The sequence below is a fragment of the Perognathus longimembris genome, chromosome 7 (genome assembly GCF_023159225.1).
Source record: "Perognathus longimembris pacificus isolate PPM17 chromosome 7, ASM2315922v1, whole genome shotgun sequence".
Lineage (NCBI taxonomy): Eukaryota > Metazoa > Chordata > Mammalia > Rodentia > Heteromyidae > Perognathus > Perognathus longimembris.
In genome coordinates this window covers 67,421,489-67,434,446 of record NC_063167.1, presented here as the reverse complement: position 1 = coordinate 67,434,446, position 12,958 = coordinate 67,421,489, and the positions used below count along the sequence as shown (strand labels likewise).

Genomic DNA, 12,958 nt, shown 5'->3' with positions numbered 1-12,958 from the left:
AATGCTACAAAAATCAGTTACCTCCTGTATAACATGTGCCACAAAACTGGAAAGTGGCATGAAGAAACTGAAATCATTAGTATGTATGTGCTTGATGAGTGAAGTCTCCTGTTTACCTTTTTATTATTTTTCATGTTGTAGCTCACACATTGATCCTCCAGAACTAAGTTCTTGAAGGCTCAGAGTTGTGACACAACTTGAACTTCTGAGTTATTAAAACAGCTACCATTTTGTTAAATTTTATGTTTTCAGGTTACTTTTAGAAATGAGATGAGAGAGTTAAGTAGTTTCAAGAAGATGAGAATGAAAGGATTGGGCATCATGAGTGAGTTACTTGGAGCTTTTTAGGATAAATCAGTTCTCTTTTTTTCTTTATAACAATTTAGTCTTGAACTCTTCAGGCCACTAAAAAATAAAGAAATTACCACCATCTTAAGTATAATTTATTTACTGTCTCAAAGAAATGTAAGCCAGTAGTGTTTTAAATTTATTCAAAAGAACAATAAATAATTTCTGTTTAGCTCTTTAACCACAATCATCAGTTATTAATACTTTGCCATATATTTGCAAAAACCACATCCCTTTATTCCTTAATATTTAGGTGTATCCTTGAAACAAAGACACCCCCCAAGAAAAGCACAACTATTAAAATCAGGAAAATTGGACTAAAGGTGTAGCTCACTGGTTGATTCACTTTGCCCAACATACATGAGATCCTGAGTTCAGTTCTCAGCATAGCAAAGTAATGACAGAAAAATAAAATTAGGAAAGGTGACTTGATTTGTATATATTTAAAATTTGCCAATATGCCCCTATAGTACTCACCTTTTAAAAAATTCAGCTTTGCAAAGTACTGTTTATTCCACATGAGTAGCAATAAAGAACTTGTATAATAATTGTTCTAATCTAGATCATTAGTGAATGAGTGAGTTCATTTATAGCAGTGAACCAAATTCATCTTATCTAGTTCATATTTTAGCCCTTCGGCATACTTGGAAGTATTAAACTGTACAAATACATCAGAATTAAAATAACCTGTTTTGGGGCCAGGGGCTAGTGGCTTACCCCTGTAATCCTGGCTGAGATCTGAGGATCATGGTTTGAACCAACTTGGGCAGAAAAGTCTAAGATTCTTACCTCCAGTTAACTAGCGAAAAAGCCAAAAGTAGAGCTGTGGCTCAAGTGGTAGAGTGCCAACCTTGATCAAAAAAACTAAGAGATAATATAATATTCAGGCCCTCATTTCAAGCCTTAGTACTCACACAAAAACAAACAAAAAGAAAACATGTTTGTGATACAAGTACAGTTGTGGTTTTGTTTTTGGTTCTTGGTAGTTTTCATCCAAAAGTGAATCCACAAGATTTATTAGCATATTACTTGTCTCAATTGACAAGTAATTTTACTTAAAGCAAAATTATTGTAATCAAAAAGGAGAAAATAGCGTATGCCTTTCTCTGTGTGACACTTAAAAGGACATGCTATTTCTTTTATACTTTTTCATGTATAAACATAGAACCCTAAACATGAAACAAACTCAAATTAAGGGAACATCTGTAACTCTGCTAGACTTTATTTCTCAGAAATGGAAATGTCCTAAAGACATAATCTGAGAAACTGTTGCCTACTTTAAAAAGACCAGTCTTTAAAAAGAAAATGCAGGGGCTGGGAATATGGCCTAGTGGTAGAGTGCTTGCCTAATATACATGTGAAGCCCTGGGTTTGATTCCTCAGCACCACATATATAGAAAAGACCAGAAGTGGCACTGTGTCTCAACTAGTAGAGTGCTAGCCTTGAGCAAAAAAAAAACAGGGACAGTGCTCAGGCCCTGAGTTCAAGCTCCGGGAATGGCAAAAAAAAAAAAAAAAAAGTGCATTGTGATTCTGGATAGTTCTGTCCCTGGAAGGCAAACTTTTTAGCATAGTTTGGGGTTAGTTCGCAAAACTGAATTTACACTGTAGATAATACAAAGTAATATATCGGTGATTAAATATCTTGAGTGAGATAACTGTACTGAGGTCACATAAGAGAATATCCTGGCTCTTGGAAATACACACTGGACTATTAAGCAACCTGTGAGATATATATATATATATATATATATATATATATATATATATATATATATATATGCCACTCTCAAGCAGTTCTAAAAATAAATGTGTACGATAAGAGCAAAATAGTAAATGTGGCAAAATATTACTGATTGGTGGGTCTAGGAAGACTATACAGAAGTTCTGGCGCTATTGTAACTTTTTGTAACTTTTCTCTAATTTGTAAGTTTTCACTACCTCTTTTTTTTCTTTTTCTGTTCTCTTTTGGTACTGGGAATTAAACCCAAGACGTTGCATTCATGAGGCAAACACTTTGCCACTGAGCTACATCCTACCCTCGCTACCTCATTTTTCACTACCAATTCTGTTTTCAGTCTACCTTATATATCTAAAGGCATGCATATTCTTTCTTTATAAGTCAGTTAACCCCTGCTTTATTTACCCTGTGAGTTAGCAGGGGCTTCTACAAAACCTGACTTCAAAACAAAGCAGCAAAACACAAACCTCAAAGCATAATAATATTTAATAGAACCAAAATTGTTTTGTGAAACAAGGTCTCAGATATTTGTTAAATAAGTGTTTTTTCTTCTTTTTACTTAGATATTTTATGACCTGGTCAGACAGATAAATAGGAAAACACCAGTGGAAAAGAAGAAGCCTAAAAAGAAATCATGTCTGCTGCTCTAGACCTGAAGTTAGCAGCAGCTCTGAGCCAGGTAAGATACTAAAGGCCAAACAAATGCCTTTTCATCATCTTTTTTTTTTTTTTCATTTTTCCTATTCTTCATTTTATTTATTGTGGGTATTTCTGTTACTTGTATAGAAATACTCTGTTAGGGATACATTCATCTGTTTTCATTATTTACCTCTTCTTCATGGGATTCTAAGCTCTGTAAGGATGAGGACCATATCTGATCTGCATACCACAAAGTGTTAGCACTTATGACATAAAGAGTATTCAAAAAATAGGGCCAGCGAGTAAAGGAGTAGGTCATTGGTACAGCACTTACCTAGCATGTGCAGGCCCTTGAGTTTAGTACCTAGTACCACAAAAGAAATAGAGGATGCTACAATAAATTAGAGCTCCTTCCTAGATGATTATTGCTAAATGCTAAATTAAAACAGAACTTCCTTTTAAAGAAAAAAAGTGTAAGTGCACATTTGATCCATTATCTCAAAGTGAGCACTCATCAGTAGTGGTCATTTCTCCCCTAAATGTTCTAATACCATGAATTAGTTCTCTCCTCTTTGAACTTAACATACGCAAATCCCTGTAGTGTATTTTATGGCTTCTTTCACTCAAATTGAGTATTGCATGTGACAAGTTCATTTTTATTCTGACAACCAATCATTTTGTAACACTATTGAGACTATTAAAGGACATTTATATTCTTTCTTTTGGGAAATCAATATATATATATAATTCTGTACATGTCTTTGTATTTACATATATACATTTCTCTTGGCTACATGTGTAGGCCAGCTCACTGGTACAATCACTCCAAAAGACTTTTTAGCATTGTCCACACACACCAACAGTTTGAGTTCATATCCCCCAAATTTGTACTATCAGTCTTTTCTACTTTGAATCTCTTTTTTTAACTTACATTTGCACATTATTATATTTTTGGTACCTTGGTATAGGTTGATGACCTCTTAATAAATGTTTCATCTCTAGTTAACTTCAAGTACCATTTAAGATTTATTAAGTGAACCCACTGGAGAGAAATTAGTGATAGCGTTTAAACTTATCAAGTCAGAAACAAGGCCTTGTAGGTATCATTCTTTACTTTCTTTAATTATGTGTTTGAATCTCCTGAAGTTTTTCCTTGCTAACTATAAATAATACCTTAAAATAATATTTTCATGAAGTGGATTTATGATGTAATTTGAGTATATAGCTATCACTAAACTTAATAGAGTTAAAAGAAAATAACTCAATTGAGAACTGATCACGATAAGTAAGTATTGTCAGTCACTTAGATCTGTTTGGTCAGTTGCCTCTTCCCAAACTCTGGATTAATTGATGTATACTTTTTTGGAGATATGAATAAGTAAAAATATGTCTTAAAACATTTGAATTATTGTAGCCTCCTTTCTAAGTGAAAGTAAATGAGGAATAGGCAGAACAGAGAAAAGACATGACAATTGTCTTGTAGTTAGAAAAGACAGCTTCTAGCTAATTGGTTGGTTGTTTTTTAGGCTTTTGACTCAATAACTGTAATCATCAGTTCCTCAAAAATGATTAGTGTTATGATTGCTAGTGTTTGTTTAGGGAATGGTACAAATAGAGGGAAAAATGAGGACTCTAATTTTTAAATATTTTATTTACTCTGCTGGCTTGACACCATTACCTTAAGCCCACCTTAGACTTAATTTCTTATTCTCAGAAAACATACTTTTCACTTATATTTAAAGGAAAAGATGACATCTCCTAACCTATTTTAATGTTAAAAAAACACAACAACAGGGCTGGGGATATGGCCTAGTGGCAAAGAGTGCTTGCCTCATATACATGAAGCCCTGGGTTCAATTCCCCAGCACCACATATACAGAAAATGGCCAGAAGTGGCGCTGTGGCTCAAGTGGCAGAGTGCTAGCCTTGAGCAAAAAGAAGCCAGGGACAGTGCTCAGGCCCTGAGACCAAGGCCCAGGACTGGCAAAACAAAAACAAAAACAAAAAAAAAAACACAACAACAAACAGCCACACATGAGTTTTATCTTAGAGGAGAGGGATCTTAGCCTAGCTCTAGATTATCCTGGTTGCACCAATTTATAGACTCTGATATTTAATTCAACTATAATATAGTCACCTGAGATCTCTGAATGTTTGATAATGCCAAATAATAGATGACTTACCAGTCAGAATGCTTTGCAGTACATTTTATTGTGTTGTAGACCTGAAATGCCATGTTTATTCCCATACTTTTAAAAGAACTGAGTCTAGGTATTACATTACATGTCTGTTTTTCCAGCTACTGGAGAGGCTAAAGCAGGAGGAATACCCAAGCCCCAAGAATTTAAGGCCAGCCTGGGCAACATAGTAACATGCAACTAAAAGCAGATTAGTAAGAGGTCATGAATCTTGAGCACCATTTGTCTTCTGTAGCCTCTAAGGAAAATTTGTAATAAAACATGTTAATTTCTTATGTCCCATTTTTAAAACCTCTGAAATACATTTATCCTTTAACGTAAGTTGCTTCTGCTGAGCAATAACTTGCTGAGATTTTTCTGTCCATGAATATGAGCTCTATCTGTATCATCTCTTGCCTTAGCCTGTATTAGAACTAGTAATCCTAACATACACAATCACAATGATCCAATCAAGAATTCCCTATGAAATGACACCTATACAGTAGTAAGTGTCATTTCCTTAGTGGAGAGGAAACTTTAAAAATAAGGTGGCACAAACAGTGCATATATTCTCTCATTTGTCAAAGCTAGATCTAAAATACAACTATGCATTATAATGTACACAGGGTTCAGTGCATTTACACACAAACCGACAGACTAAAGGAGGGTACACTTGAGGTGGAATCCAAAGATGCAACCCCCGTGAAGACCTAATGTGCTTTTTATAAAAATGAATGCTGAAAGTGAAAACATTTTTTGGAGGGTAGAAAAAGCGGGTCACAGGAACGGAGGGAAGAAGAGTGAGCAAATGTAGTCATTTTATTCAGGGTATATTATGTAAAAACTGAACTATGTGACTTGAGGCTAGGGAATGGGGGATCACAAACAGGTGACATTGCCCAAGAAACATAACCTGACTTATGGAAGTGTAACCCCTCTGTACAGCTTAATAATAATATAATGATGATGATGATGATGATGATGATGATGATGATGATGCACTGTGATAGAAACAAAATACCACTTTTCAAACAGTGATACTTGCAAACAGAAGAACAGTAAAACTGATGATAAGCTAAAGTTGATCAGTAATACCATTCTTGTCTATGAACACAGTCTCTTACATTTAATCATTTTTAAACCATTTAAAGGAAATTTCAAATAGCCCTTTTACATAGGTATTTAATATAATTTAATTCTGTATTAATGATCAGTGGATATCAGTGTTTGCATGTTATTGAATATCTGCTTGTTTACTAGCATCAACATCAAGAGATATGTTTGTAAGTATAACTAAATCTGTTAATGTTCTAGATTACAGGAATGAAGAACTGTTGCCTAATTGGAAAGTGCCAGCATTCCAGACTTCAAAAAACTAAATCCGAAGAGGCTTCTCCTGTTTTATATATTATGTGAAGAATTTAGATCTTATATGGTTTGCACAAGTTCCCTGGAGAAAAAAAAAATCGCTCTGTGTATAAATCTCTTGGAAAATAAGACAATAGTATTTCTCCTTTGCAATAGCAGTTATAACAGATGTGAAAATAAGTATACTTGACTCTAATACAATTATACAAAAGAGCATGGATGCATTTCAAATGTTAGATATTGCTACTATAATCAAATGATTTCATATTGACCTTTTTATCATGATTCCTCCCTGTCAAGCACTAAAAAGTTGAACCATTATACTTTGTATCTGTAATGGTATAGATTATAAAATTTCCCCTCAAACTCATTGCAGCAAATAACTTTTTCAAGTCATTGACTTCATTTTATATTTAAAAATTATGAAGTATCATCTGTCATTATATTCTAATTAAAATTGTTTGTGTGTAATGCTTTGGAAAAAATGGGTCTTTTATAGGGAAAAAAACTGGGATAACTGATTTCTATGGCTTTCAAAGCTAAAATATATAATATACTAAACCAACTCTAATATTGCTTCTTGTGTTTTATGTCAGATTAAATTACAGCTTTTATGGATGATTAAATTTTAGTACATTTTCATTTGCTTTGTGTGTTTTTGTCATTGTTTATAGATTTAAAGCATTTATTTTATAATGACCACATTGTTTAAAATTCAACAGTAGCCCCTCTTCTGCCTAGAATCTGCAGAACATTTGACTTTAAACTACATTAGGTGGTGATCTCTCTCTGAAGAACAGACCTTGCACTTTCTGTTCTAGAAATATCTATTCCTACTCGACAGTAAAGAACATCAGACAACATGGAATAGTTTTGTATATTCTCTCTGATCTTAAAGATTGTATCTTATTGAGTGAAATACCCCACTATGTATTATTTTTATATGTAAAAGAGATAAGTTTAATATTGTATCAGGGTTTAACTTTTACTATTTTTAAATCTTCCACAGCTTGTAATTTCATTAAGGGAATCCTCTTGCCATGTTAACTTGTTGGGTATGACTCCACCAATGAAGTATGGTGTGAAATTTTCCAAACTTGCTTTATAACTAGATCTCAGAACTTGAGAGAAGTGAGTGAAAGTTAAAATATACAAAAGGAATGTGTTAGTTACTTTTGCTTCAACCATATATGAAGTAGTATATTAATATGAAAAAATGTTAAATTAGAATTTTAGCTGGCTATATAGTGGTGCTTTGCATTTTCCTCCCAGTTATATGCATTTTTACAAGAGATAGAGCATAATTAGGACATGGACCCTGAGTGATAATGTGTTCTCCCTAAAGAGAGGGGTAGAGCAAACAGCTTGTTAACCAGTTTAGTGCTGGAGAAGGAAACAAGCAGGCTTAGGAAACCCGTGCCTTGTCCCCGAATATCAAGGAGACCAGTCCTAGAAAGTCTAAGTCATTGCTCAGGGATCTAGCTACTGTCAGGTTGCAACTAGGTGTGAAGATGTGTTCATTGCTGAATTTTCAGGAGTGTGGTCAGCCCATAAGTTAATGTCAGCATTCAAATGTAAGCTCTGAGCAGCTTGAATTAAAAAAAAAAAGATGTTAAAACTATTGTTCAAAAAATTGGAAATTGTATTCTCTTCAGTTTCTAATAAACTTAGTTACCTAACATTTCCTTTTTCCTGACCCAGTCAGTTATGGATGTCTGTGATTGAGGGGCAAGAAATACAATAAATTTCAAAAGTGCTTAAAATACCAGGGCCAAATTGTTTAGGTCAAAAAGGTTTGTTGTTGTTTGTGTTTTAGTGGGATCTGGCTATATGCCCATGCTGACTCCAAGCTTCTTAGTTCAAGCAAGCCTCCTGACCAGCCTCTCAAGTAGATATGACTACAGGCATATGCCACTATGCCCATCTAAAATGAGTACTTTATTTTAAGGTCCTCTGAAGTTATGTTTACATCTTAAACATTTCTTTAGACTTAGAACAACATAGACAAAGATCTCACAAACTAATGGAATTTCTAAATACTACTATATGCCTAGGTTATGGAGTTACTTGGAGCATTAAATAGACTAACTTATAGTTTCAGCCTCCTTGAGAGGAAGCATAAACTCAGTGTCTTTTATTTTAGAATATTGTGGAGAAAGATGATTTTTATTGGGTCTCTTTGCTACATCTTTCACCATCTACTTGGGTTAATGCTGGAACTACCAAGAGAAAAAGGCCTTTTGGGCACACATCAGGACCATCTGAAATCAGAGCTACTCATTGCTATCAAGGAAATGTGGTTGCTGAATAAGCCAGAAAGGTATCCTCTTAGAATGTGAAAGAGAAAAGGTTTGTTCCTTTTCTAAAATTATTGTTATCAAAGTGATGTACAGAGGGGTTAAAGTTTTATATGTAAGGCAATGAGTACATTTCTTATCAAACTTGTTGCCTCCTCCAGAAATTTTGTTCTTAAATTGTCCTGGTGTAAACTCCTTACCCAGTGTAGAAAGGGTTCCTGAAAACAGGATGTATTCTTATCGCCAAAAAACCAAGTCTTTAGGATATTATATGAATCACATGATAAACATCTAGGGACTAATGCTCTATTAATATTTATGGCTGTATGAGTGGCATATCATTTAAAGAAATTTTGATGCCACAATTGAAAGGTTTTTTTTTTTTTTTCAGTCCATTGTAGAATTAACATGAAATACATGAACTCTAGCTATAATCTTTTCCTCCAGCAGGGGGCACTTCAGTATCAATTAATGCTTCTACAAGCATTGCATTCTAAGTATTCAAGCCTATCTCTTCTATATGCACTAGTTTACTATCTAATGATCAGGAAAGATGTACAAGTAAAATTCATCAAGGGTATGGTTAACTCTAACTTACTGAGTGAACTCTGACCACGTGAACAGTTTCCTTACTAATTTTCTTGAGAATAGAGAAATACAGAAGTTAGTGTCTTCCTCCTTTCTACCTCCAACTCTGAACTCATCTCTCTTTGGTACCTTGATCTGCCATCATCAATGGCTATACTTTACTCAGTGAAACAGCCCACTTTCTCTGAAGTTACAATGCACTTGGGAAAGTTAATACTTAGGAAAGAGACTGACCTTTATATTTGTTACCAATTTCCTTAATGCAAGTGACATGATTTTGGAGTGCCTTTTTCTTTTTTTTTCGCCAGTCCTGGGCCTTGGACTCAGGGCCTGAGCACCTTCCCTGGTTTCTTCCCGCTCAAGGCTAGCACTCTGCCACCTGAACCACAGCGCCCCTTCTACCCGTTTTCCATATATGTGGTGCTGGGGAATCAAACCGAGAGCTTCATGTGTAGGAGGCAAGCGCTCTTGCCACTAGACCATATTCCCAGCCCCGGAGTGGCCTTTTTCTACATATGAATAGCAGTAATACATTCTTGAATTTTTTATATCTAATTTCAAATACTTCACCTCATTTTCTTTTGTGTGTGTGTGTGTGGAGCTTGAATTCAGGGCCTGGGCTCTTTTGCTCACTTTGAGCCACAGTGCCACTTCTGGTTTTCTAGGGGTTAATTGGAGAGCCCCAGCTGTCTTTGAACTGTGATCCTCAGATCTCAGCCTTCTTAATAGCTAGGATTACAGATGTGGGCCACCAGCACCCGGCTAATACTTTACCTCTTTATCCTGATAGGTACACTTACCTTTGTCAGTTTACATGCTTTTATTTTATGGACTATGGGGAAGGAACAAAACAATTAAGATTAAGGGCTACCCTGGTATTTCTGAGCAGTCCTCATAAGATAATGTTAAAAAATTTTTAAATTAAGCCAGGTGCTGGTGCTTCATGCTACTCAAGAGGCTGAGGTCTAAGGATTGGGTTCAGAACCAGTCAGGGCAGAGAAGTCCCTAAGAATCATATCTTCAGTTAACCACCAGAAAACCAGAAGTGGAGCTGTGGTTCAAAGTTGTAAGAGCACTATCTTTGAGCAGAAGTACTCAAGGACAGAGCCCAGGTCCTGAGTTCAAGCCCCGTGATCAACAAAACAAAAAGACATAAAACCTGATCTTGAGAGGCTGCAGAATGGCTCTAGTGGTAGAGTGTCTGCCTATTAAGTGTGAGATCGTGAGTTCAACCAACATGGTCTTATGTACATTTAATACAAGTTTGAAGACTTTTGTTTGGGTCATGTATCTAATGTGCTAAATGCATGTTTTAAAAAGTATTCCCACTTAGCTGGAGAGTTGCCTGAAATTTATACCTGTAATTCTAGCTACTCAGAAGGCTGAGATCTGAAGGTTGTGGTTCAAAGCCAGCCTAGGCATATAAATCCAAGAGATCTTTTCACCCAATTAACCAACAAAAAGCCAGAAGTGGAGATAGGATTCAAATGGTAAAGTGCTGGCTGTACGAAAATACTAATTGAAATGTACAAGGCCTTGAGTTCAGGCCCCAATACTGTGCTCGCTCTCTCTCTCTCTCTCTCTCTCTCTCCCCCTCTCTTCCCCTCTCTCTCTCTCTCTCTCTCTCTCTCTCTCTCTCTCTCTCACACACACACACACACACACACACATCATCTACAAACTTAAAAGGGCAGAGTTATTCAGTGTTTTTCCAGGAGCTGGAAAAGGCCAGTCTTGCAGAGTAGGAAATGAATGTGAGCTTTGAGGCAGTCTAACCACCCTGCTATTAACATTTATATTGTCTAAAAATGTAGTACAGATAATACATTGATTGTAAATTTCTCTTGACTACAGTTTCACCTTGGAGTTGTTGAGTGTGCAGCTTGCTTAGTGCCCTGACTTGCATAAATAATCTTGTTGAGAACAGATAGAGACTTTAAATTGGGTGCCTAGTTCTGTTTTCTTGGGAGGACATGAATTTTGCTGCAGACATTAACAGCTTTAAACGGATATGGGAGATGGGAACACACATTCTTTGGGTTTGTTAAGAACTGTCCTCTCTAGTTCTGGACCAAGGTATGTTATACATTTCCTGCTCATTCTTTTAAGAAGCAAGAGATTGGCTGTTTCTTTTGAGAAAAATAAAAACCCTTCAGTAAACCTTTCCATTTTGAATAGTAGTGTGACTCTATTTTTTAAAGGTTAACTGTGTCTAAGTTCTTGTAATAAATATTGTAGGACCTACAAAAACAACACAATCCGGGGCTGGGGATATGGCCTAGTGGCTAGAGTGCTTGCCTCGTATACATGAATCCCTGGGTTCGATTCCCCAGCACCACATATACAGAAAATGGCCAGAAGTGGCGCTGTGGCACAAGTGGCAGAGTGCTAGCCTTGAGCAAAAAGAAGCCAGGGACAGTGCTCAGGCCCTGAGTCCAAGGCCCAGGACTAGCCAAAAAAAAAAAAAAAAAACACAATCCTATGAGACTATCAGTATGTTTATTAGTTTACTGTGTATCGGATGCTGGTCTGTATGGTAGGAAAGAGACACTGAGCAATACAGACCAAAATCTTTCCCCTGTACTTTTAATCTTAGAAAATGGCAGATGATGCTGGGGATATGGCCTAGTGGCGAGAGAGCTTGCCTCGTATACATGAGGCCCTGGGTTCGATTCCCCAGCACCACATATACAGAAAACGGCCAGAAGTGGTGCTGTGGCTCAAGTGGCAGAGTGCTAGCCTTGAGCAAAAAGGAAGCCAGGGACAGTGCTCAGGCCCTGAGTCCAAGGCCCAGGACTGGCAAAAAAAAAAAAAAAAAAAGTGGCAGATGACACTCATGTCCCTGCACATTTGTAATGATGAATGTTATAAGAGAGATTTTGCAGTGCAAAGGAGCAGAGTGCCAGGGAAAGGGAATGAGGTAAGAGTGGGTTTGAAAGATTATGTCTTTCAGATGGTTATTTGGAGTACTGGAAGTGTATGCCTAGGTACTTGCCTGGGGCAAGGAAGGGCCTTCCATGCATTGGAAAGGTCAGTGAATGCCTTAAGTGGATATGTGTCTGGAGTATTAGAAGACTAGCAAAGAGATCTGTGTGGCCAGAGCAGAGTGAGCAGGGGAAGAATAGACAGATGACAGAAGTTCACTAGAGAGACAATTCCTTCAGCATCTGCTCAGGGAAGTCCATGGGAGGAATTTCAGCAAAAAAAAAAAAAAGTCTAACATGATCTTACTGAATGAGGTGTATCATCCACTTCAGTTGCCTGGAAAGGAGCAGACCCGGAAGCAGAACCATTACAAGTCTGTCAGTGGGAAATGATGGTAGTGGTGTGTTTATATTTTAGGTACATTTTGACAAGAATGTGATATAAAGTGATCGTGGTTGACTCCAACAGAGGGCCAGTAATCAAGCTATAGATAGGAAGACTATAAAGACTGTGACAGAAGAAAGTTGGAAGGAGAGTGAGGTCCAAGTCAGGAGTTCAGTTAAGAAGTATGTCTAATTCTAGAGAATTCCAGTAGGAAGTTCAGGGGAAAAGGTCTGAGTAGGAGATGTACATTTAACACTGAAGCACGATGTGAGGCTGCACAAGAGTGTTACGTGTAAAGACTGTTGGAAGATGAAGGGGAATTAGGAAAGGAAAACATGGAAGTTACTGGTGACCCTTATGGAGTATCAGGGTCTAGATATCAGGTCTAGAAAAGGAAGAAAGATTACACATCAGTTGCCACCTACATGTAAAGATGCATGAACGCTGTGTGTGTTAATGGGGATGATCATTTGGGAAGCAGAACTGAGTAG

General features: G+C 36.6%; 1 protein-coding gene across 4 annotated transcripts in view; it reads left to right on the top strand.

Annotated features, from left to right (window-relative positions):
- The window catches only part of Rap1a (RAP1A, member of RAS oncogene family), a 72,442-nt gene extending 65,527 nt beyond the window's left edge, over window positions 1-6,915 (top strand). For all 4 annotated transcript variants that reach the window (XM_048351748.1, XM_048351747.1, XM_048351749.1 and 1 more), the window contains 2 exons: window positions 2,653-2,768; window positions 6,220-6,915. In XM_048351748.1, coding sequence (XP_048207705.1) covers window positions 2,653-2,739 — 87 coding nt within the window. In that variant the 3' untranslated portion in view covers window positions 2,740-2,768; window positions 6,220-6,915. The remainder of the gene's footprint in view (window positions 1-2,652; window positions 2,769-6,219) is intronic.
- The last annotated feature ends 6,043 nt before the right edge of the window (window positions 6,916-12,958 follow it).